Source organism: Perca flavescens, chromosome 19 (assembly GCF_004354835.1).
Source record: "Perca flavescens isolate YP-PL-M2 chromosome 19, PFLA_1.0, whole genome shotgun sequence".
NCBI lineage: Eukaryota > Metazoa > Chordata > Actinopteri > Perciformes > Percidae > Perca > Perca flavescens.
The window spans coordinates 2,981,178-3,008,513 of record NC_041349.1 but is presented as its reverse complement, the minus strand read 5'-3'; the positions used below and the strand labels follow the sequence as shown (position 1 = coordinate 3,008,513).

Genomic DNA, 27,336 nt, shown 5'->3' with positions numbered 1-27,336 from the left:
AATCATTTATTTTGGCCATATGGCCATAGCAATAAACATGTTGTTCGTAAATGTCGCCGACTGTTGTTTAGTACCCTTCTTTATTTTTTTTTTTAACTTTCTTAAAAAGTATCGGTTCAGGCACTGTTTAGGCACCGGCACCGTTTTAAAAGTACCGATTTAGCACCGGTATCGGAAAAAAACCAAACGATACCCAACCCTAGTCGCAACAGCCACTGCTAATGCTTGCTCTTGAGGGAATTACTGTAATTGTTGGGGTTTTGGAATTTATAGAGTGTGGTCTAGACCTACTCTCTGTAAAGTGTCTCGAGATAACTCGTTATGATTTCATACTATAAATAAAATTGAATTGAATTATCTAAAATCTAAGTGTGAAGCTATTTTGTTAAAGCACCAATTGTCAAGCCTAGAATATCGCCGCAATATCGATAGAGGTATTTGGTCAAGAATATTGTGATATCGGATTTTCTCCCTATCGCCCAGCCCTAGCAGGCATGGATATATAGACTGTAAGCCAACTTGGGGGAACTAGGCTGTGTAATGGTTGTGTTGTGCCAGTTTGAAGCTTGTGATGTAATGGTCTTCAGTTGAAGGCCATGTTGACATGTTTTGGATGTTATGATCAATGTGGCTGAAGCAATAATGAGTTTTGGATGTTGCACAGTGTGATTCATGGATCTTACATTGAACCTAAAGCATATTTTGTCTGTAATTCATGGCTTTCAATACAAATTAGTGGAATTTTGCCATACAAATCTTTATAAAGGTCCCATGGCATGAAAATTACACTTTGAGGTTTTATAACATTAATATGAGTTCCCCCAGCCTGCCTATGGTCCCCCAGTGGCTAGAAATGGCGATAGGTGTCAACCGAGCCCTGGGTATCCAATTTTACCTTGTCATAGTTGAATAATTAGTAATTTAATGGGTAACTAGGACATACATAGAAGCTCAAAATCCCAATGACACCTCTTTCCTCTGTAAATCTCCCTATTTGAAACTCTGAAAACGGGCAAATCTCAACAAGCCGCCTAGTTGACGTCAACTCGGCGGCTCCTCCTCATTTGGCACTAGTCTCTCTCTTTGTCACGCCGCAACATTTGCATAGGCTACACAACTGATCTGAGGTCAGCTTAGTCTGCTGATTAAGTCGGGCAAATCTCAAGGAGTTCAGCGGCCCGTGCTGCCTCGCCGCCCAGCCTGCCTTCCTTCACAGACCCCGGCCTGCTGTGAGGTAGATGGAGCTCCGTCGCGGCTGGCAGCTCACAGCACTCCATACCCGCACAAAGTCACTGTTTTGTGGGGTTAATGGACCAAACAATGCCGCCCTGACAGAGCTCCAGGGCCTGCAGCTCCCATCTTCCTGCTAATGGCCGGTGTGTGTGAGTGAGAGCGCGGTCAGCGAGCTTGTTACGCCAGCAATATTTTACCACTGGTTCCAGTTAATGTTTTAATGTGTGTAATTATAATTTGTTGAGTTATTAAAACTACGATCGGTGAAATAAACGCCTATAACGTCAAAGTTATTGTAAAATACCCTATTCTCATCTGTTTTTATTGTTCAACAGCAATTTACTGGTGAAATAAGTTTCATTCAAACCTTTATTTAACCAGGAAAAAAAGTCCTTGAGATTACAAATCTCTTTTACAAGAGGGTCCTGGCAAGTGGCAGCAGCTTATGTTAATGATAGATTTTTTAATAAATCATTTAAATTTCACCCTTTTTTGGGCTGATCAGAAAAATGTATCCGATCTGTGACTCAAAACCGTGACCCAAATTAAACCCCTACTATTTTGCATGTATGTATATGCATGTGCATATTGCTATGTGGAGAGTAATTTATATATAAATCCTAAAAGACATTTGTGAAACCCTCTGTGTGCATTCATTAATATTGAGATTAGATTTCTGGGACTCTTCAGTCTGGAGTAACCTCTTTCCTTCACTCACCTCCATCTTCCTCTTGTTCACTCGCTCCTCTGAGTCTCCAGAGGCCTCACTGACTACTTTCCTCTTGCCCTCCTTCTTCTCCTCCTTCTCCTGGGGTTTCTGCATGTACTCAGCGATAAGGTCGGGGCAGTCCAGGTTGTCTTGCGGCTCCCATGTGTTATCCTCACTGGAAAGGTGAGTGCAGACAGAAGAAAATCTCCTCAGGCTTTGTTTTTAGGCAATACATTCTCACTCTAATTGTTAATTTGTATTATTCCTTTTTTCTAATGCGATTTCGTAAGTTTATTTGCAGGTCTGCAACTTAATGTCAAAATACCAAATCTTCAACTTTGAGGGCATGATAGAATGCCGAAATGTAAATTTTTTATTATATATATATATATATATATATATATATATATATATATACATACACACACACACAAGAACACCAGTTATTAACATTATAGACTCGTACTTACTCTGAGAACCCCTTCCATTTCAGCAGAAACTCTACTTTTCCGTTCACCACTCTGCGGTCCAAAACCTTCTCCACCACATACTCCTCTTCTTCCTTCTTCACTGCCACTGCAGGAGGTGCTAGAGGCTGCTGCACCTCCTCCTCCTCCTCTTCCTCCTTTACTGCTGCTGCAGGAGTTGCTGCAGGCTGCTCCTCCTCCTCAGCCTTGTTGCCCTTCTTTCCTGCTACGGGTGCCAGCTTGACGTCTACTGAGGGCTCCTTTGGTAGACCCAAGGGGGAAACATGTAGAGATAATGATACAAGGGTTAGAGGAACTAATGGGAGGTGGGAGTGAATTATACTTTACCATGTTTTACTATATTAAAATGTTCTGTTTGAATGGAGAAAATTCAAGGGCTGATGAGGTGACCAATCCATAGGACTTCAGAGTGCGAAGTATCTCGTGCATTAAAACTGAAATAACTACTAAAATATAAGCCAAAACGTCATTAACTGGAGCTATAAGCTACATGCACAGTAGCCTCGCAGACCACAGAAGTTTGGGAAAAAGTGTATTTTACTTTCATTTGGATATGAAGACAAACATAACACATTGATTCTGAAAATGATGTTTATTTGGGAAACGTTATGTGGTGATTATGGTTATTACTTACTGATAAAGTAAGTGATTACTTACTTTATGATGTTCATATGAGAAGGAATGTGAAATTGAGAACATATGATAAAGTACATGTTTATATCTAAAATAGTACATAAAAAGTCTGGCAGAAGCGAGAGAAGGAAACGCAATACCTGTTACCGGCTCACCATTAAACACAGGCCTCATGCCCGGGGCCTGTTACATATGCTGTGACATGTTAATCAAAGGAAAAACTAACGGCACTGCCGGTTGCGGCACCACACTCATCGTCTGCACGTGCTGTGGTTACCATGTTTCTGTGAAAATCATGCGGTTGCCATCCATAATACATTTACGAGTGGTGATCCGAAGAGCCGAAGATCATCCATTTGTTTGCTAAAGACACTGAGACGTACATTGGCGAAGGAAATGCTGCGTAGTGATAGCCGATAATGAGTTTGCCTTACTGTACGTACACCACCACCGACTTGAGCTGCAAAGAAGCCCTGGCCACCCCGTCAAGGACACTTGTCAAAAAGTACGGGGAAGCTTTTTGACGCTTTGGCCTCTCTGACGTGGCAGCATTCTATGGTCAATCATGAAAAAAGCACAATCAGCCATTGCACGGCCAATACATTGACACTAGAAAAATTTAATTAAATTATTACATATATATGTAATATATAATGACAGAAATTTGTATTTGTTGGTCGCAGCGGTTTCTGTTAGCAGTTAACTTGCTTGTTAGCCGCTGAACCGCAGCGAATGCAGGCACAGCAAGCAGCCAGCTGTTGATCCATGCAGGACTTCACCGTTAACTGGACCCTATACGCAAACAACCTCATATCATAAATGATAGGTAACCCAGCAATGGTGATTATGAGCTTTTCCTCGGAACCAGTGTTTTAGTAGGAATGAAAGTTTACAACATATGTTTCTCCAGGATCAACCAGCGCGAACAACGTCTATATTCCGATTGGTTGCTGGCGTTTGCCGCTGAGCTACGTCATAGCTTATTACCATAAAGTTGACCTACTTTAAACTTCCTGATTGATGCTCTGGTCGCTCCAAACGCGACGCCGACAGATTTGCCTGCTTCCATTAAAAATGAATAACTTCCGGTAACTTTAGAAGCTTAAGTTGGCGGAGGTGTGTACGTACAGTTAGCCTACCGTTAGCCTTCCTCTCTTTCCCTCACTTTGTTTACGTCTCAACACGGCTTACGTGCACTTCCGGCCGACGGTGCTCTGTTGATAGACCTCGGCAGTGTGTAGTGTATTTGCATTTTTAAAACGTCCGCTCCGAAATTTGCCACACGCTGCTGTAGTGCTCCCTCACTTGGTTGAGAGAGGTAGAAATGTGACAGCAGAGAGCGGAGACTGCTTATATGAAGAACAATTACACATGCTAAATATAGAACTATTTAGCTCGTATAAACCAATAGTGCTTATGTGAATGTTCTGAGCTCCTCTCTCTCTGGCTCCCTTATTACTCAATATTTCCCACACAGGGAGTTCGATAAGTACTTAGCCTAGATACTCCCCGATCCACGGAAGTTTAAACACCTTAAGGTCCAGACGCCTTCATTTTGGCTGATTTGACATGTTGAATTGGCGGGGAGTGCACTGCCGGCAGTCTGACTCAAATGACCCATCTGATTGGTAGAGTGCTAAACTGAAACGGAGAGCGGAATGAGTGTGACTGTCTCTCAAAATCTGACGAAAGTCTTTTAAACTGACCTTTGTTGATCTGAAAAGAAGACAGATTCAGCAACTGCACGGCTTATTTCTCTCTTTTCTTCACCATTTTCAAAAACACGTTTCGGTGAACTATGTTAGTACAATATGAGATTGTATTCTGAACAAGCCACCATGTCTTTGAATTTCCTGAGAAACCAGACCCATGTGACGCGTTTGTCCAATCAGCTGCCGGTTTTCTGCCTGCTGTTGTGGAGACGTATTACGTCTCATCACTTTGGTGTGAAAATTGCGTTGCAGGTCGAGTTAAGTTGTGCGGCCCTAAATTTTCTCCCTGTGGCCCTAGATTTTTTTAGTTAGCGGCTACAAAGCTCCTAGTAGTTAGTCTAAAGGTTAGTCTGAAGCCCTGTTGAAAGCATTGGCAACAACACAGAAAGTTTTAGTATTCATTGTTTTAGATGCTCAACCAATGTCAGCGGTTGAAGATGAGGGCTTCCGTCGCATACTGGAATACTTGGAGCCAAGGTACTCTCTTCCATCATGCAAGTATTTTTCAGAGACTGCGCTGCCAGAACTGTACAAAGAAGTGTGCAAACACATCTCAAAAGAGATTACAGTAATTCCTCAAATAAAAGCTGGGGCCTTTATTTACCTGAACTGCAGAAGATACCAGGCTTGTATTTGAAGCAGCCTTTTATTAAAGGAAGGCCTTTATTTCTAATTCCATCTGTTTGATAAGTATAATTGTTTTAAATAAACTGTTTAAAATGAAAAGCCATAGCGTTCCAGTGGACAGAGATCATTCATTTTTTAAGAAACATTTGCAAAAATATCACGATATACCATAGATCTATATACTGACGTACCGTATATCTATGACCATATGCAACAACAGCGAGTGGGGCGTCAAAGCAATTTGGGTCAGAATGAATCAAACATCAGCTTTGTGTCATTTTGAATCCTGTAAATGGACCGGGTATTTATTTAAAATAGAGGTACTACAGTATTGCTGGTAGATTACTGTAAGAGCATACAGTAGTTTAGTAAAACACATGTACCAGTATCTGATTAACTTTACTGACGGTAGCTAGCTAGCTTTGTTTCTCGCTCCAGGCTAACTTGTTTCCTCCCACCTCCAGCTAGCCGTGCTCTGCTCTTGTTGGCTAATCTTGTCAGCTCATCCTTCGGTTTCTTCCAGGTTTTTATTTGAAGAATTACGGTAAAGGTATAAAGGCAATGAGCTTCACTACAGATATATATGTAGCCAGGGCTCCAGACTAACTTTTTGCCTTGGTTGCACTGGTGCGACTAACTTTTTTATTTAGGTGCACCAGCACCTAAATACAACGTCACCTTTGCACACTCCATATATATTATGTAAATGATTTTAAACAAGAGTAAGGTGTAGTGTAACCAAGGTTAAAAATCTATATTAAGAGCCAAGTATATATTAAAAAGTCAATTCATTCAGTATGTTATTAATGTTAAAGATTAAAAACATTTGTTTAAAAAGCAATTCAAGTGAGAGAGAAAATAAATAGGAAGTTTATTTTGAAGGAGGTGGGTTGGGGACGTACTGTCAGCCAATCAAGAAGAAGCTCAAGACTGTTGACCTGCACGGAGCAGAGTTCACTTCCTCTTGAGCTGTTGGAAGAACAGAGAGCAAACCCCGCTTCGAACGATACCTACCTCATGAAGACATTCCAATGAAAGTTGTTAAAACTCGGATTAAAAACTCTTAAAAACAATCCAGTGTGGAGCCCTGGACCTGTGAGAGTGCAGCCGGAGAGAACTGACGTGTCCCTCACGAAGAAAACGCATCGGTGAGAGATCGGTTTTACCATGGTGGTATATTAAAGCTGCAGACTTAATCCCGTGCTGTGTAATATGTTTGTTTAAATAATTATCTGTGTATTTTGGGTACATTAATATTTAAATTATCCTTATGTGTTACATTTTATTTGAGATGTGTTTAAACATGCCTTCACATGGCCAAGGGTACACAAAGTGTGTCTGCTTACTAGTTTGTTATTTTGTGTTCTAACTATTATGTGGAAGCAGTATTTTGATATTATATTGAAGAGGTTTTTCAATCATTATCTCTAAGCATATTTTGAGAATAGTTTGTTACCGATATTGTGATATCGTATTACAATGATTGTTCAGTTTAATGATATGATGATTTAAAATGAATTATATTCTAGTTCATGATTGAAAGCTAAAAGAAAAAAGCTAAATGATTGTTCTGACCTTACTCACTGTAGGTCAGGTTTTTTTGTTGGACCCTTTGAACCTTTGATCTACCTGGATGTTGGAGCCTGGATCGAGACATTGATGGCGAGCCACAGCCCAGAGGAGAACTAGAGATACGGCGCCTGCAGAATTCAACACTTCATTACACACACACACACACCCACCAACAACAACTGTGCGGTAGGACAAACTCTCTCCACTTCCACAGTGGACCGAACTGAACTTAAACTGAAACAGAATTGAAGTGACTGAGAACAGGGGGGGGAATTCCGAACTTTAAATCACAGCTGTGAGTTTTGTTTACATTTTTTATTTTTTCTACTTACCCGGGTAAGATTTGTGCAATTTTAAAGTGTGTAATTTTCATATGTTTTTTGGCTATCCTTCCCACCCATGTAATAAAAGGGAAGCGATTTAGTTTCTCAAAGAAAGTATAACTGTGTTTGAGTCATTCGTGGTGTATTGTTTGGTTAATCCTGGGCTCCGTAGTCGAACATAGAACTTCTGATCCCACTGGCCATAATTAATCATTTTATAGAGTAATCCATTTCTGTTCCCCACCTCTAAATGGTTACAGTAGGTAAAAACTTTTTTTTATTCAAGTCAACAAAGACCGATCACCTTGTCTTGATGCCACTGCCACAAAATACCTGTGTGCCCCCTGCACTAGTGTAGAAAGAGAGAGAGTGTTCAGCACAGAGTCCAACATTTGGGATGAAAAGAGAAATAGACTTACAGCAGAGAGAGCAGGCATGCTTGTCTTCATGAGAAAGAATTTACCATTGCTGATTAAGTCAGCATTCCCAGGTCATGAGTGGTGTGACACTGTACCACATGTTTACAATGTTTGGTTATTATTTGGATGTGTGACCAACTTTTTATTAGTTTATTCTCAGGTTCAGCTGCTAGGTTTTATTTTGAATTCCTGTTTGCAGGACTTTGTACTTAATGTTTTACATGTTTGGTTACTATTGTATGTTTGACCAATACACTATTTTGTTTCTACGGTTACATTTGATTTATTTTAATGTATTTTAGGAAGTTTAATTACATTCTGTATGCACAATAAAATCTTTCTTAAGGCGAGACACTACAGGTGAATAGGGTACAATTTTAAAATAACAGATATAACAATGAAACTTCCTCAGTTTATTTCTTACACAAGTATATAAAAAATGTATTACATGTTTTGAAATTTGTATGTTTAATTATGCAAATTAGGCATTATCTCATTAAATATGTATAATTTTGCATATATTTTCGGTAGATAGATCTGAACATATGATAAAGCCAGGTCATAGGTGTGATTGGCATAGGACAAAAAAGCAGGAAAATATACCGTGCACCCAGTAATAGTACCGTTTTGATGGGTGATTTAGCAAATACAATTACACTTTATGTTGCAACAACTAATAAAGACCTAACTAAAGACCAGGTGTAAAATTGGGATTTGTTCTGTGGGGGAGCTCACCTCAGGGGGTCCGGGGGTATGGCCCCCCGGGAAAAGTTTTTGAAAAATAAACCATCAAATGGCACTTTCTGGAGAGTTTTGTGCAAAGAAATGGAGAATGATGTGCAAAACTGCAAGGTTAAGAGCCTATACTTTCCATTATTGTAGTATCAACAGGTATTAGGACATTTAGCATTTACATTACTGTTAATCAGTTATCACTTGATTACACATTGTATTACCTTGTTATGATATAAGAAGTGACCCATACAATGTGCCAAACATAATGTGCCACATTTGGGTCTGTGGTGACCAGGTCCACCTCACACAAACTTCCTTCTCCCATTCTTTCTCTTTACTACAACACACACACACACACATCGGAGGAATTCAAAGCTTTACAAATAGTGCGACACAGGGTGCATATTTGTGGGTTGTTGCAGTAGCAGAGTCAGGAGAGTTAGTGAATATAGAGAGATTATTATAGCAATTATTATAGCGATTGTTATAGCGATTAGCATAGAGAGTTTATAGAAAGTTTATAGCGAGTAGAATTTTTTTTGCAGGTAAGAAAAGAAATAGGCTCAGCCCTGGAACAGTGGAAAAAATGCTGTTTCGGAATAAAGATGACATTTGATGTCTATTCCCACAAACATTTGTCACCAAGCACAATAATATCCCCATGACCTGTCCACGAGCACAGTTATTGTCCAGAATGACCATTACTGTCCCAAATAGGGTGACCAGACGTCCCGAAAAAAATTTGGGACCGTCCCGAAAAATTCGGGATCGTCCCGGATTCCAAGCAGGTGTCCCGAATCCCACCCTTATTATCCCGAAAATTAGAGCAAAGTCTCAAGAGCAGACTCTGGAGTAGTTATAGTCTGACTGAACATTAAAAACTGTTCATGGTGGTTTTTAAATTGAGTCGTCCTGCAGCCAGTTCCCGTCATCACCTGAGTTCATGATTTTAATGATTTTGTATTTGTATTTTCGGATTTACATTACAGACAGTTAAGTTTCTGAATAAAAATAATAAATAATCTTGGTGCGGAGTTTTGAAATTCATGTTACTTAGTTATTTATGTCATTATTTATCCATGAATTCATACACAAAATGTATTCACCTTCGACTCAAAAACATTCATGCCTAATATCTTATTTTTGTCGTGATCAAATATTTTTATTTATACAATTAACACACGATACGTATCGTAGACTGGAACATAACGCGTCCCAGGAGCATCTGTGAAACAGTTTGTGACACAGTGCTATTCTTCCGTTCACCCCCAGATGTCCTCATAGAGTACTGAAGCTTTGAGTATTGAACCTTTTTTCGATACAATTGGATTGAAAGCTTCACTGGTTTAGAAAGCTTCAGTTTGCCATCACTAGTATCTGCCTGCCACAGCCTGAGGGACTCACAACCACTTCAGGATCCCAAAAATTACAGATTTGTTTAGTATTATACAGTAATTATATTATACTAGGGATGCAAATTATCGATTAATTCATTAATCATTAGTTGATTGACTTTATCGATCGATTAACGATTAACTGATAGCAGCTTTTTTCCTGAGAATGTAAATTTCTCACGGTATCAATAGTGACTTCAACATAAAAAGCCAAATATTGCTTATATACTGAATAAAAATGCATGTTATATTGCTCAATTGATGTTTTATTGTACCAGTTGGGATATGGTATAGATAATGGCATTTATGTAGTTTAACAAAATAAATTATGCACAGACAATTAAAATACATAAAAAATAATTGTGCACATGTTCACCTGTTTAATGTGAAACAACAAAAACAAAAAATACATTTTAAATAGAAATCTAAACAATATGGGTAGGCTTAGCCTACACTATATTAAGCCTACATATAATAATCTGGTAAACTATCTGGAAACATTAGCAGCAACATTTATAATCCCCCGTGGTCTGAGAAAGGTAACAGTAAGATTACTAGCCCTAAAAACTGTAAATATAGAACTGAACACAACTGAAATCATCCCTGAGGAAGGTGATAGTACAATTAGAGGTGTCCCTTAGAACAGTCAAATGATGATATAGGCTACTTCTCCTGAAACCAAAAACATTCCTGTCCCAATGCGTTTTGAATAGGCTCCTGACCTAGAATTAGCCGACAATTAATTTAATTGAGTAAATTCTTATCGACAATTAATTGATAGTCGATTAACTGTTTACATCCCTATATTATACAAAAACGGTTACTGTTGTGTAATTAAATTGTTTTGTAATATAGTTGTATTGCAATCAGTAAAGTATATATGTGACACATATATATCTAATATATGACATGTAGGCTATGACTTTCTTCTTTCTGAAACAAATTTATATAACCTTATCGCCAGGGGACTTTAGTCCAATAAAACAACTGACTAAGTGCATTGAAAAAATTAACAACTGGATGTGCCAGAATTTTCTTACATTAAATGATGAAAAAACTGAGGTGGTTGTTTTTGGAGCAAAAGAACAATTTAAAGTCAGCACTCAGCTTCAAACGACAATTTTAAAAACAGACAAAGCCAGAAATCTGTAGGAAGGTGTAGTCATGGACTCAGACCTGAATTTCAACAGCCACATTAAGACATTTACAAAGTCAGCCTATTACCACCTTAAAAATATATCAATGGTTAAAGGACTTATGTCTCAAAAGGATTTAGAAAAACTTGTCCATGCTTTTATCATCAGTACACTTGACTACTGTAACGGTGTCTTTACAGGTCTCCCTAAAAAACTCCCTCAGACAGCTGCAGCTGATTCAGAACGCTGCTGCTCGAGTCCTCACTAAAACCAGGAAAGTGGATCACATCACTCCAGTACTGAAGTCTCTACACTGGCTTCCAGTGCCTCAAAGAATTGATTTCAAAATACTTTTGCTGGTTTACAAATCACTAAACGGTTTAGGGCCAAAATATATTTCTGATCTGCTGCTACATTATGACCCACCCAGACCTCTCAGGTCGTCTGGGACAGGTCTACTTCCTGATAACTTCAGGTCCTCTGCAACTCTAAAGACCTTTCTTTTTGATGTTGCCTTTCTTTAAATAACTGTACATTTGTTATACTGAGGTTGCATTGATGACACTGTATGATGTATGCTCTTTAATGTTTTATGTAAAGCACTTTGAATTGCCCTGTTGCTGAAATGTGCTATATAAATAAAGCTGCCTTGCCTTCTGTAAACTGCTTTGAGAGAGAGAGAGAGACACAGACAGAGAGAGAGTCAGTCTGATTACCTCCGCAGCCTGAACACTCCTGTTTTCTGAACGACAGTTTACATATCAACGTACTATGTGAAGGCATTTCATCATCTGCTGTCTTAGTTTATAATGCCAAATACAGTTACTAGTAATAAAGTAATAAAAAAAAAAAGAATTCAACACATTAAATCTCTGTTATTTTGTCTTAGTTAGGAAAGTCTGGTAGTCTAGATAGCGGCACAGAATAAATCTCTATAGTAAGTTATCTGCCTCTGCTTTAGTGAAACCAAGTCAAGGCTTAACACATCCAGGATACCTGGGAAATCCTGGTCTAATCCACTATCTAGGTTTGGTGAAATAGCCCTCTGTTACTTTAGAGTGGTTGTTGTGTCCTGAACACTGACCTGAACATGGCTGCTATCAGAGTCCCAGTCTGCTGCTGGTCTTCTGGGGACCTCGGTGCTCCGCTGCTCCTGGTTCTGGTTGTCCTCCTCCATTCCTCTCTGGTCCTGAGATCCAGCAGATCTCCACTGGGGCTGCTGGACTCACTCTGGATTCTGTTCAGGACAAATCAAAGCCCCCAGAGATATTCAGGAGCTGCTGTCTCCTCTCGTTTTCCTCCCATCCACACACAACTAAAACAACAGGCTGACAACTCAAAGCAGCAGCTGGAAAACTGGTCCATCTCCTTCCTAGCTACAACATGAACTCAGAGTAGTTTGGAGAAAATAGCATTATATTAAAGCTACAGTAGGTAAGATTGTGAAGATCCAGGACTTTGCCAACGAATTTGAACATCGACAACTTCTCAGTCCCTCCCCCCTTTCTGCTGCAGCCCAAAGCGTCTCCTAAGCACCTCCCACACAACGGAGTTTGACAGAACTGCCTAGGCATGTCAGACAACATTTTCAATAACTAAACACAACGTTAACTTTACTCACCAACAGTAAAACGATGCTAACTAGCAGGCTAGCGTTAGCCATTTCAGTATCATATCAGACCGACCACTGTGCATACGTTACTATTATCCTCACCAACGTAGCTTTGTGGACTTTTGACTACTAATAACCAAGTGAAAGATAAATCATTCATGGTAATTATGTTACATGTCAAGAAGAAATGTGGCTAAGCCTGCATCGTTCTTCAGATCTTTAAAATCCCGCAGCTCACGCCACCTTCTAAAAAGCCACTCCAATATTCACGCAGTTTTGGAAAACCTTTCTGCAGCTCGTGCGCAGGAGGGGAGAACTCTATTATATGCATGTACCTGAGCAGTGATTGACACGCAGATAGACACCCCTGTGGCCCTGATTGGAGAAAATCGACCGGGAGCAGTGGAATTTTGCCAATGGCACTACAGGCTGATGGTGGGGCCAGAGGAGCTGTTTTTATTTTACATAATTCATGTAGTTCTACTGGAACATAGGGTTAGTTTCAGCAAATATGACAGAAAGTTAGTTTTATAAGACTTACCTACTGCATATTTAAACTAGGAATAAATCTAAAAGGTAAAAACAAACACTGGCTTTTTGGTGTCTACCCTTCACAATAAAAGCCCAGCTTAAATTCACTCAGAGCATTTCACTAAAAGGATACTCAATAAAAAGTGATTCTGCCGACACTTGATATCAAACAAAGGCTACACACTATATCTTATAACTTTCACACAGTTTACAGACTTAAATATCTGGTTTAAGGGATGAGAACGTTCAGATCCATATGTAATGCGTGTGCAGGTTAGTTCCCCCAACAGATGGAAATGTCTGAAACTCGTTTCTCAGCAGATTTATCCAATTCATAGCTGTCGAATGGGAAGCTAACTTCAGCGTCGTTGTTGCAACAACACATGAATATGAACTACTAGCTAGCCTGCTACATTACATTACATTACATGTCATTTAGCTGACGCTTTTATCCAAAGAGACTTCCAGTTAAGTGCTTTCAACCCTGGAGGTGTAAACTCCAGACAACAAGTAGTAAGAGCAAGTCCATTAGCTTTAAATAAGCTAAACTACAAAGAGCCATATGAAAGAGCTAGCTAGCTTCTGCTCAGCTCCGTTAGCATTAAGCAGCCAAATGGGAAGCTAACGCATGCGCAGCTCTGTCTTCTCTTGTCTCTGAGTGCCGTGTAAAAGAGCAGTTCTTAAAGTGTTTAGCTGAGTGTGTGCGGGTTTACCTGGAGCTCTGTCTTCTTCAAACTCACTAATAACAAACAGCACAGCTATCCCGCCGCCAGCCACGTTGTTTGACTGACATCACAGTCATACAACGAGACTTCCGGTTTCCTCTTCTTCTTCTTCAGTTGCTTGTTTAACGGCGGATGCGGACTAACTTAGCGCACTACCGCCACCCTCCAGATAAATTGTGCATTATCATCACTATGGCTTACATCCTTGAAAATACTGTAGCATGCAAGCTACAAAATTTGAAAAAGATAAAAATAAAACAAATAACCCTATATTCTGTCAATGAGTCCAGTGTTCTTTAAAAATTCAAGCATATACTTTATTACTCTATGATCAGAGCCCTTAGACAAAAGATCTCTAAGAATAAAACTTTCTCCACTGCCCTCTATTTTCCTTTTCATAAAAACCCTTTCTCTATTAAATTTCCTACACATCATAAAGACGTGTTCCACTGTCTCTGGCACATTATAAATCTCACAATTTCCTGTATTATGTTTTCCTATTAACTGTAATGTTTTCCCGGTTTCCTCTTCTTCTTCTTTGGGATTTTACGGCAGCCGGCATCCAAAAAGTTGCATTGCTGCCATCTATGGAACTAGCACCTTAGTGCACTAAATCCGGTTATACAGCCCAGTGGCTACATGGCTACGGGAGGGGCAACAACGTTTTCCTCTCCCGTTAGACCATACTTGTAAAATACTTTTCGGTTAAAAATGTAGTGTATTGCTATGTATGATTTTCGCCAAAAATGAACAGCCTTGTCTAATAGTTGTGAATGGAGCCATTGCCATTTCTCAATGTCAAGGATCCTTCCTTGGTAGGACTATTCCTTACATAACACCATTGACAAACACCCAGTAACACAGTAAAGGTAGCTAGGTGTAAGTGTGTTAAATGGTCAACAGTTGTCAGTTAAGACTATAATGGAGACCACTACACAGTTGCATTAAGTACCTTAATGTTACAGTATGCTTACATATATTTGTGATACAATTCTAATCTTACCAGGACGGGTTGGATAACTACTGGACTAACCTAAAGCTTTCTCCTTCTGTCTGCAGTCTGGAAGCAACCCCATCATCAGCAGCTGAGTCTGATCGCCGCTTCATGTTGAATATACTTGTGTACAGTATATAGTAATGTTTGAATAAATGTTATAATAAAGATACACGTTTCGTTAATGTCTTTTTAGAGCTTCTATACCTTACAAGTTTTTGAAACAGGGACCATCTGAATATAATTATTCGGTTAGAAATAGACATTGAAAAACGTTTATATTATATACACACACAAAAACGTAATGACACAGACAAACCAATTAATTTAATGCATTTATTTTCAGAATGCAAATCTCTAAAAGGCTTTAGCAAATAATCTAGCTATTCAACATCTTTCTTTAGCCTATGTCTCTTTGCTTGTCTTTTGCTTTCCCATCATCAGTGACCGCCTCCATTTGTCCTTGTTAAAAGACAGCAAACACAAGAACAATATGTTTTTACATTTACCATTTTGAATGCTATAACGTAACGTTATATGGAACATTATATTTTTTACATGGGAAACTACTCATATATTTTAGCCTTCATGTAACGTTGATAGTGAAATAAATAAGGTGCAGCGTTACCGCCGTCAGCGATGTCACTCCAACTCCTGCTTAGGTCCGCCATTTAATTTTTTTAAACGAGCCGGCAAAGCCGCGCGCATAGGATTGTGGGTAATATAGGAGCGCGAAGGATACACATATGCATCCTTTGCGTCTATGGGAAATTCTACGAATGAAGGACTCAGTCCTTGGTGGGATTTGGAGGATCCTCGACATCGGAACGGTCCTTCGACCAGTGACTCCAAATTCTGACATTGAGAAACACCCATGGTGTACTGCAGATCTGCTGCGTGTAGTCTCGCGTTACTTCCCTACCCGATCAGAGAAGCTGTATACTTTTGAACGGGTAGGTTCAATGTACAAAGTACTTCACCCAGTATATCTCTAAAAGTAAATTTATGTTTATGTAACCGGCCTGGCCTCAGTACTTGTAGATGTTTGCGATTGGTCGTGCTGTGCAAACACGCCTCTTTTATGTGAACATGTGAGCCGCTGGATCAGGAAACCCTGATGGTTGATTGAACTAGTTGTTAACCACCGTGGTGACACAGGTTATGCAGGAACACGGTTGTTAGATTAGGTGAAGCCAGGTAACTGAAATGTATCCAGGACAGGTTGATCTGGATTCGTAGTACAGCCCTCTGGTTTTAAACTCAGACATAACCAAAGGTATTGCACTTGGCAGAGATGGGAGCAAGTCACACATGGGCAAGTCGCAAGCAAGTCTCAAGTCTTAACCTTCAAGTCTCAAGCAAGTCCAAGTCATTTTTTTGTGACAATCAAGCAAGTCAAGTCAAGTCATAGCTTTGGTCAAGCAAGTCACAAGTCAAGTCATACAAAAGTTTCCATTTTTAAACAAGCTAAAGACAGTGATTATGAAGTGCTGTAGTTCTATTATTTATAAAAAAAAATCACAGCCTAAAACTGATATTAGGCCAACAATAAATCAACATTGTTCAAAGTCAAATAATATTCTTCAAACATGCCTCACTTTTATGAGACAGATACACATCCTTTAACCTTTCCTTCTCTTAAAGAACAAAACATATTCTTTAGGAGGAGCTGAATCCCACCACCTTTGCTTATCACATGGAATGGAAAGTATATGTTGATATTTGACAGTGTATTTGTGAGTGAATGTGTGCGTGTTTGAGAAAGAGAGAGTGAAAAGTTATTAATATTGGTGAGTGTATGTGCGTGTGTGTGAGAGTGCAGAGTGCGTTGTATGTGTGCCGAGCTTTATTCACATACTTACGTCTTCATGTGTGTGTGTTTATGAGAGAGAGAGAGAGAGAGAGAGAGAGAGAGAGAGAGAGAGAGAGAGAGAGAGAGAGAGAGCAGTTTGTGTTGTGTGTGTATGTGTGCCCAGTTTGTATGTGTGCCCAGTTTTATTCGCTCATCAAAGAGGGGAGGGTGTGCTCATTCATGGCCCAAAACTGAAGGGACTTCTGTCCATCACAAATGTCCAAATAGTGGTTCAGCTGAATATGGGGACTGGAACCCGAATCTCTCCCGATTTGAAGTGTCTGATGAAATTCGACGTCGGAAATAAGTACTGCAGACCTTGCAAACTGCCATATGTTTTCTCTTTGCCTGGTCAGATGTGTAATCCTTATAGCCAAACTTTATTATTTTCTGTGCAGAGGGATAGGCGCCGATTTACGTTTTCCTCCGTGGGTGCTCACACGCGCACACCCTTTACAAAGAAAGTGTTTGCATTTCAGAACCGACACGAACACACACGCCGTAATAAAGCCAGGACAGACAGCGCCACTTCTCACTAATACAGACAGGATTGGAGATGAGAAGTTTAACTGGCACGTAACCGCGATCAGCTTGGTGGGAGATTAAGAATCAATGCCACCGACATAACCAATCACACTATGACACACGCTCCACAACTGCAGTGTTTAATTTTAGATTCACGTTAAAATGAACCGGCAGTCTGGCACTCTTGGGCGGTCAGTATTTACCGTGGGTGCTCCGGAGCTCGAGCACCCACGGTATCGGCCCCCGTGAGAGGGATCCATGACGTTAAGTTAGCCTACTAGCCGTAGCCAGTGTTGTTTACTGACGGTCTGCCGCCGCGCGCCGCGTCATCATATCAACGGTTCCTGCGCATGCAATAGCACTAAAATCGTAAAATTAATTCCTCCTCAATATCAGAAGGGAAAAATATGTTTATTAAAAAGAAAATCAAGTCATTTCAAGTCATTTGACTCAAGTCTAAGTCAAGTCTCAAGTCATGAATATCAAGTCAAAGTCAAGTCGAGTCTTTTATGAATGTTAATCAAGCAGGTCTCAAGTCCTAAAATTTGCGACTCGAGTCTAACTCGAGTCAAGTCATGTGACTCGAGTCCCCCATGTCTGCCGACTGGAACAGCAGACCAGAACACAAGGGGAGGAGGAGAGGAGCCAGAGGTGGTGGAGGTTGGAAGAGGACTTGTAGTCTTGGGTTTCTCTAAAATGAACAAAAAAAATTTAATTAAAAGTATAGAAATAAAAGTAAGTAGATAACACGTTCAGCTCTTTCACTGTTTCTCCTTTTTTATGTGAAGCTTTAGACTTTTAACTTTAATGTTGTTTATCATGTTTGTAATTGAATTCCCTTGGTCTAGTTCAGGGGTGTCAAACTCAACTTCACTAAGGACCACACTGGAAAATGAGAATCTAGAAGATCTCTGCCCGAACCCGACGGGACCCGACAGGACCCGACAGGACCCGAACCTCTGTCGGGTTCGTCCTTAATTTCTATTACAGGCTCGGGCTAGTGCTCCGGGTGGGGGTAAGTGAGCGGTCAGGTGATACTTTTGGATTAGCGTGTAAATGCTCAGGAGGTGAAACAGAGGCTAGCCTCTGGAAGACTTAATTTCTTTGTTCTAACTTCCAAGTGGCCTATAGGCTACGGTAGTCATCAATAAATGATGTTAAAACATGTAGAAATGACTCATTCTTGACGAAAGACAAAAGAGCTGTGTGGGTGCGGTGAAATCTCTTTTCCGCCAAGTGGGCCCGCTCGTGGTGTGAAGCGTGTGTCCGTGCTATTCTCCGACTCTAATCACTGCTGATAGACGGCCTTTTGTACAGGTACGGGTTCGGGCTTTAAAAAAGCTGTCAATCAAAATGTACTGGTCGGGCTCCGGCCGAATTCATGTGAGAACGCAATCACACAGTAAGTGGAGCAAAAACCAATGCATTAACTAGCCTGCAATTTCCACCTTGCGCACAATTTACTGACGTATAAATGAGTCAAGTGATGATAACTTACAGATCCAAAACCTACAATGACCACACATCATCATCATCATCATCATCTCAACGACAATGTTTGGTGCATGTGACAAAGTGTAGTGTAAACACAAACAGAACCAAATAAAAAATTATGCCCCCGAATCACACAGTCTACCGAACTGTAGGTGAGAAAGATGAATGATGACCTTTAACCTCCTCACCTGTGACAGAGACCCAGCTGGGTGGAGACTCTCCAACACTGCTGATGAGACACTTGTAGAGGCCTTCATCAGACCTGGAAACATGGTGGATGGTCATGTGACCTGCAGGCTCAGTCCTGATGAAGGAGCCATCTTTATAGAAACCAGCTGGGAGGATGGAGGACCTCTCTGTTCTACAGGTCAGAGTGAGGTCTTCTCCCTCCATCACAGGGAGGACAGGACTCTGCAGGATCACTGGTCCACCTCAACACAGAGACAAACTACAGCATGTCATCCATTCACACACAGCTTCATCAATACTGACTCCACAGTCTGATCTTACCAGTGACAGTGATGGTGATGCTGTTACTGGTTGCTCCCTCTCTGGACTCACACCAGTAAACTCCACTGTCCACAGGGTCCATGTAGCTGATGTTACAGGAAGAACCAGCAGGTCCTTCATCTTTACACTCAGATCTGGTTTCTCTGGTTGTGTTCCTCCTCAGAGTCCATCCAGCAGAGCTGTCGTCCTCCTCACAGCTCAGAGAGACAGACTGTCCTCTAAACATCTGAGAGCTGCTGGGACTCACAGTCAGAGAGGCTGGAGGGAGGAGGGACAGAAAGATGCAGTTATAGATGATGATTTTCATTTTGACACATTCCTCATATTCCTCATTTCACTGTTCACTGCGGTTTAACTCCTCAACCGCTGTCTGAAACACTAACTTTTTTATTAGTGAGTGAAGAAAGAAAAGACATTTACTGACCTTGGTTGGTTGTGCAGCTCAGCAGTGAGATCAGAACTGAAGAGAAATGAACCTCAGGTTAGTTTAACAGGCAACAAGACATCAAAACAGAAAAACTCTGGCTGTAGTGCACCGACAAACAGTGCATTGATATGAGATAGTTATGCAATGTGACATTATGACTTCACGTAAACATACACGCCACCTCTAAAGCCGAGTGGCGCGTGTTAACCTCTACGCATCATGAGCTATCCGCGTGTATGTCTATGCCAGAACGGGATGTTGCCTTTTGAGCTCGGGTCGGATTTAGGAAAACAATAACGGGACGCGGGACAACAATGGCACGGTTGAGTTTAGGAAAAGAACAACGGGGTGTATGTATGTATGTGCCTAAATGTAGGCTATACATGAGCATACATACAATACATACATGTATGTATTTCATGTTCATGTTTCAGAGTGTTTTCCCAATGATAACAGGAAATTTGGCCTTTGAACAAAGTGTCTAATGTAAGAAAACGTGTGTAGTGTTTTGCAATAAGTGTGTTAAAGAATTGCAAACAAAGTGCAAAGTTGACAATGTGTTTAAGCTATGGTTACACTGTGTTTAAGCTATGCTTATACTGTGTTTAAGCTATGGTTACACTGTGTTTAAGCTATGGTTACACTGTGTTTAAGCTATGGTTACACTGTGTTTAAGCTATGGTTACACTGTGTTTAAGCTATGGTTACACTGTGTTTAAGCTATGGTTACACTGTGTTTAAGCTATGGTTACAATGTGTTTAAGCTATGGTTACAATGTGTTTAAGCTATGGTTACACTGTGTTTAAGCTATGCTTATACTGTGTTTAAGCTATGGTTACACTGTGTTTAAGCTATGGTTACACTGTGTTTACAGTTTTTTACAATTGCTTACACACTAATATTAAAACTTTGCCACAATTAGCAAAACCTTACACTCAAGGAGCAAAACACTAGGCTAGATCTGCACAACTGGAAGCACATTGTCAGCTTCACACTTTTTGCAAAACATCACACACAGTGATTGCAAAACACTAAACACACGTGTATGCATTTGACACAGAAATTTATCATGATGTCATTTCCTTGCAATTTCAAAGCAAAGGCTTTCAAATGAACACACATGAACCGATTGGTTAAACACAGCCACCAGGTACGTAAACACATGACTGCTAAATTGTAGACACACCAATCAGGTTTAAGCACTATATAAAACGCAGCAGGTAAGTTCACCTGCCTTCAACCAAAATGGAAGGAGTCAGAAGAAGAAGCAGAATGAGAGTGAGAGGGAGAATCCACAGAGGAGGAGAAGGAGGTAGAGGAAGAGGAAGAGGCCCAGCCAGAGGTAGAGGCACACTAGTGGACCATGTTGTGAACCACGGATTGATGCTGAGGGAGACTGGACTAAGAGTTCAGCTAAATCTTAGTAGCTATACAGCGGTATCTGTCATAAGGACATTTAGACAAGGAAACAGGTCAAAGAAAATCTGTCTCCAGTTACAGTAATCAGCTGCTCATTGGATGCACCATATCAGAACCTTTGATACACCTCCCTGGGACATGAGGATTGAGGGTCGAGAACGACAAGGAGGAAGGGGGCCATATTCACGCGAGGGTTTACGATCTCTCGCCCCAGGCTCAGGTAGCCCTCACTGAGGCCCCAGGCTCAGGTAGCCCTCACTGAGGCCCCAGGCTCAGGTAGCCCTCACTGAGGCCCCAGGCTCAGGTAGCCCTCACTGAGGCCATGGAGGACCCCTGTGACCAAATCTACGCTGCAGCTGTGCAAGGATGGATTCGACATTCAAGACGGTTCTTCCCACGTTGTCTTGCCAGTGAGGATATCTCCTGGGATGTTGATGAAATTCTCTTGGCCGGATCCAGCTAGGCGAAGAGATAATGTCTAGTATTTTCTGTACTTTTTCAGATCTTTTTTTTTTTTTTTTGCCTGTTTTTTCTGTGATTGTAACCTGTCCTGGATAGAATATTTTAGGTTTGTTGTTTGTGGAGCTAACAGTGTTACGCACACTATAAATATAATAAAATAAATTATATTTCCTTAGTTTACAGCATTGGTCTTGTGTAGTGTTTGGTGAACTTATTGTAAATGTCTCTGTGTACTTCATTTACAGTACTCTAATCACTGAGAAGTAGAATTGCTAAAAGTGTTTTAGGTTAGCAACAGCAGTGTGTATCTGGTTAAAACTTCATTAAGTCAAATGAAAGGTGTGTGTTTCATATGGTAACAACATATGTTTTTTATAAATTAGTGTATAGTTTCATTTTGCAAAGGTGCAAAGGTGTTGTGCTAATTGTGTGTAGTGTTTTGAAAACACGGGCCCTGTTTTGAAAATCATGCTTAAGCAATCCAAAAAAACTGTAATATTCAGGCTGTTCATCATTCATTCATTCATTATCGGTGTCTATCTGTGTGTATGTGTCTATCTGTGTGTGCATCTGTGTCTATCTGTGTGTATCTGTGCATCTGTGTCTATCTGTGTGTATCTATGTCTATCTGTGTCTATCTGTGTGTATCTGGGTCTATCTGTGTGTATCTATGTCTATCTGTGTGTATCTGTGTCTATCTGTGTGTATCTGTGTGTATCTGTGTGTATCTGTGTGTATCTGTGTCTATCTGTGTGTATCTGTGTGTATCTGTGTGTATCTGTGTGTATCTGTGTGTATCTGTGTGTATCTGTGTGTATCTGTGTCTATCTGTGTCTATCTGTGTGTATCTGTGTCTATCTGTGTGTATCTGTGTGTATCTGTGTCTATCTGTGTGTATCTGTGTCTATCTGTGTGTATCTGTGTGTATCTGTGTGTATCTGTGTCTATCTGTGTGTATCTGTGTCTATCTGTGTGTATCTGTGTCTATCTGTGTGTATCTGTGTGTATCTGTGTGTATCTGTGTCTATGTGTATCTGTGTATCTGTGTGTATCTGTGTCTATCTGTGTCTATCTGTGTGTATCTATCTGTGTGTATCTGTGTGTATCTGTGTCTATCTGTGTGTATCTGTGTGTATCTGTGTGTATCTGTCTGTGTGTATCTGTATCTGTGTGTATCTGTGTGTATCTGTGTGTATCTGTATCTGTGTGTATCTGTGTGTATCTGTGTGTATCTGTGTGTATCTGTGTGTATCTGTGTGTATCTGTGTGTATCTGTGTGTATCTGTGTGTATCTGTGTGTATCTGTGTGTATCTGTGTGTATCTGTGTCTATCTGTGTGTATCTGTGTGTATCTGTGTGTATCTGTGTCTATCTGTGTCTATCTGTGTGTATCTGTGTGTATCTGTGTCTATCTGTGTCTATCTGTGTGTATCTGTGTGTGTGTATCTGTGTCTATCTGTGTGTATCTGTGTGTATCTGTGTGTATCTGTGTGTCTGTGTGTGTATCTGTGTGTATCTGTGTATCTGTGTATCTGTGTCTATCTGTGTGTATCTGTGTGTATCTGTGTGTATCTGTGTGTATCTGTGTCTATCGGTGTCTATCTGTGTGTATCTGTGTGTATCTGTGTCTATCTGTGTATCTGTGTCTATCTGTGTGTATCTGTGTGTATCTGTGTGTATCTGTGTGTATCTGTGTGTATCTGTGTGTATCTGTGTGTATCTGTGTGTGTATCTGTGTGTATCTGTGTGTGTATATCTGTGTGTATCTGTGTCTATCTGTGTGTATCTGTGTCTATCTGTGTATCTGTGTGTATCTGTGTGTATCTGTGTCTATCTGTGTGTATCTGTGTCTATCTGTGTCTATCTGTGTATCTGTGTCTATCTGTGTGTATCTGTGTCTATCTGTGTGTATCTGTGTGTATCTGTGTGTATCTGTGTCTATGTGTGTGTGTGTGTATCTGTGTGTATCTGTGTCTATCTGTGTATCTGTGTGTATCTGTGTGTATGTGTATCTGTGTCTATCTGTATCTGTGTATCTGTGTGTATCTGTGTGTATCTGTGTGTATCTGTGTGTATCTGTGTGTATCTGTGTGTATCTGTGTGTATCTGTGTGTGTCTATCTGTGTGTATCTGTGTGTATCTGTGTGTATCTGTGTGTATCTGTCTGTATATCTGTGTATCTGTGTGTATCTGTGTGTATCTGTGTCTGTGTGTATCTGTGTGTATCTGTGTGTATCTGTGTGTGTGTGTATCTGTGTGTATCTGTGTCTATCTGTGTGTATCTGTGTGTATCTGTGTGTATCTGTGTGTATCTGTGTGTATGTGTGTCTGTGTGTGTGTGTCTATCTGTGTGTATCTGTGTGTATCTGTGTCTGTATCTGTGTGTATCTGTGTGTATCTGTGTCTATCTGTGTGTATCTGTGTGTATCTGTGTCTATCTGTGTGTATCTGTGTCTATCTGTGTGTATCTGTGTATCTGTGTGTATCTGTGTGTATGTGTGTGTGTGTGTGTGTATCTGTGTGTATCTGTGTGTATCTGTGTGTATCTGTGTGTATCTGTGTGTATCTGTGTGTATCTGTGTGTATCTGTGTCTATCTGTGTGTATCTGTGTGTATCTGTGTGTATCTGTGTCTATCTGTGTGTATCTGTGTGTATCTGTGTGTATCTGTGTCTATCTGTGTGTATCTGTGTGTATCTGTATCTGTGTGTATCTGTGTGTATCTGTGTGTATCTGTGTGTATCTGTGTATCTGTGTGTATCTGTGTGTGTATCTGTGTGTATCTGTGTGTATCTGTGTGTATCTGTGTGTATCTGTGTCTATCTGTGTCTATCTGTGTGTATCTGTGTGTATCTGTGTATCTGTGTCTATCTGTGTGTATCTGTGTCTATCTGTGTGTATCTGTGTGTATCTGTGTGTATCTGTGTGTATCTGTGTGTATCTGTGTCTATCTGTGTATCTGTGTGTATCTGTGTGTATCTGTGTCTATCTGTGTGTATCTGTGTGTATCTGTGTGTATGTGTGTATCTGTGTGTATCTGTGTGTATCTGTGTGTATCTGTGTCTATCTGTGTCTATCTGTGTGTATCTGTGTGTATCTGTGTGTATCTGTGTGTGTGTCTATGTGTGTGTATCTGTGTGTATCTGTGTGTATCTGTGTCTATCTGTGTCTATCTGTGTCTATCTGTGTGTATCTGTGTGTATCTGTGTGTATCTGTGTGTATCTGTGTGTATCTGTGTATCTGTCTATCTGTGTGTATCTGTGTGTATCTGTGTCTATCTGTGTATCTGTGTATCTGTGTGTATCTGTGTGTATCTGTGTCTATCTGTGTGTATCTGTGTATCTGTGTGTATCTGTGTATCTGTGTGTCTGTGTGTCTGTGTGTGTCTGTGTGTATCTGTGTGTATCTGTGTGTCTCTGTGTGTGTGTGTGTGTGTCTGTGTGTGTATCTGTGTGTATCTGTGTGTATCTGTGTCTATCTGTGTGTATCTGTGTCTATCTGTGTGTATCTGTGTGTATCTGTGTATCTGTGTGTATCTGTGTGTATCTGTGTCTATCTGTGTATCTGTGTGTATCTGTGTGTATCTGTGTATCTGTGTGTATCTGTGTGTATCTGTGTATCTGTGTGTATCTGTGTGTATCTGTGTGTGTATCTGTGTGTGTCTGTGTGTATCTGTGTGTGTGTATCTGTGTCTGTGTGTATCTGTGTGTATCTGTGTGTATCTGTGTGTATCTGTGTCTATCTGTGTGTATCTGTGTGTATCTGTGTGTATCTGTGTCTATCTGTGTGTATCTGTGTGTATCTGTGTGTATCTGTGTGTATCTGTGTGTGTGTGTATCTGTGTGTATCTGTGTGTATGTGTGTATCTGTGTGTATCTGTGTGTATCTGTGTGTATCTGTGTCTATCTGTGTGTATCTGTGTGTATCTGTGTGTATCTGTGTATCTGTGTGTATCTGTGTCTATCTGTGTGTATCTGTGTCTATCTGTGTGTATCTGTGTGTATCTGTGTGTATCTGTGTCTATCTGTGTGTGTGTATCTGTGTGTATCTGTGTGTATCTGTGTGTATCTGTGTGTATCTGTGTGTATCTGTGTGTATCTGTGTATCTGTGTCTATCTGTGTATCTGTGTCTATCTGTGTGTATCTGTGTATCTGTGTCTATCTGTGTCTATCTGTGTGTATCTGTGTCTATCTGTGTGTATCTGTGTGTATCTGTGTGTATCTGTGTGTATCTGTGTGTATCTGTGTGTATCTGTGTGTATCTGTGTGTATCTGTGTGTATCTGTGTCTATCTGTGTATCTGTGTGTATCTGTGTGTATCTGTGTGTATCTGTGTATCTGTGTCTATCTGTGTGTCTGTGTGTCTATCTGTGTGTATCTGTGTGTATCTGTGTGTATCTGTGTGTATCTGTGTGTATCTGTGTGTATCTGTGTCTATCTGTGTATCTGTGTCTATCTGTGTATCTGTGTGTATCTGTGTGTATCTGTGTCTATCTGTGTGTATCTGTGTGTATCTGTGTGTATCTGTGTGTATCTGTGTGTATCTGTGTGTATCTGTGTCTATCTGTGTGTATCTGTGTCTATCTGTGTATCTGTGTGTATCTGTGTCTATCTGTGTGTATCTGTGTGTATCTGTGTGTATCTGTGTGTATCTGTGTGTATCTGTGTGTATCTGTGTGTATCTGTGTGTATCTGTGTGTATCTGTGTGTATCTGTGTGTATCTGTGTATCTGTGTGTATCTGTGTGTATCTGTGTGTATCTGTGTATCTGTGTCTATCTGTGTGTATCTGTGTCTATCTGTGTCTATCTGTGTGTATCTGTGTGTATCTGTGTATCTGTGTCTATCTGTGTGTATCTGTGTCTATCTGTGTGTATCTGTGTGTATCTGTGTGTATCTGTGTCTATCTGTGTCTATGTGTGTATCTGTGTATCTGTGTGTATCTGTGTCTATCTGTGTGTATCTGTGTGTATCTGTGTCTATCTGTGTGTATCTGTGTCTATCTGTATCTGTGTATCTGTGTATCTGTGTCTATGTGTGTATCTATCTGTGTGTATCTGTGTCTATCTGTGTGTATCTGTGTGTATCTGTGTGTATCTGTGTCTATCTGTGTGTATCTGTGTGTATCTGTGTCTATCTGTGTATCTGTGTGTATCTGTGTCTGTGTGTATCTGTGTGTATCTGTGTGTATCTGTGTCTATCTGTGTGTATCTGTGTGTATCTGTGTGTATCTGTGTGTATCTGTGTCTATCTGTGTGTATCTGTGTGTATCTGTGTCTATCTGTGTGTATCTGTGTGTATCTGTGTGTATCTGTGTGTATCTGTGTGTATCTGTGTGTATCTATCTGTGTGTGTCTCTGTGTATCTGTGTGTATCTGTGTGTATCTGTGTGTATCTGTGTCTATCTGTGTGTATCTGTGTGTATCTGTGTGTATCTGTGTATCTGTGTCTATCTGTGTCTATCTGTGTGTATCTGTGTGTATCTGTGTCTATCTGTGTCTATCTGTGTGTATCTGTGTCTATCTGTGTGTATCTGTGTGTATCTGTGTGTATCTGTGTCTATCTGTGTGTATCTGTGTGTATCTGTGTGTATCTGTGTGTATCTGTGTCTATCTGTGTGTATCTGTGTCTATCTGTGTGTATCTGTGTCTATCTGTGTGTATCTGTCTATCTGTGTCTATCTGTGTCTATCTGTGTCTATCTGTGTGTATCTGTGTCTATCTGTGTCTATCTGTGTGTATCTGTGTGTATCTGTGTGTATCTGTGTATCTGTGTCTATCTGTGTGTATCTGTGTCTATCTGTG

The 27,336-nt window shown here is 40.3% G+C and overlaps 1 protein-coding gene across 3 annotated transcripts in view; it reads right to left on the bottom strand.

Moving 5' to 3' along the window:
• The window catches only part of LOC114574043 (zinc finger protein 665-like), an 88,766-nt gene that overhangs the window by 6,735 nt on the left and 54,695 nt on the right, over positions 1-27,336 (bottom strand). The window contains exons 1-4 of one of the 3 annotated variants that reach the window (XM_028606332.1): positions 13,838-13,972; positions 12,066-12,218; positions 2,413-2,669; positions 1,952-2,117 (exon numbers count right to left, since the gene is read on the bottom strand). In XM_028606332.1, the coding sequence (XP_028462133.1) occupies positions 1,952-2,117; positions 2,413-2,669; positions 12,066-12,158 (516 nt within the window). In that variant the 5' untranslated portion in view covers positions 12,159-12,218; positions 13,838-13,972. Of the gene's footprint in view, positions 1-1,951; positions 2,118-2,412; positions 2,670-12,065; positions 12,219-13,837; positions 13,973-27,336 lie in introns of those variants that run through there. The other 2 variants (XM_028606333.1, XM_028606334.1) reach the window with 2 other exon arrangements.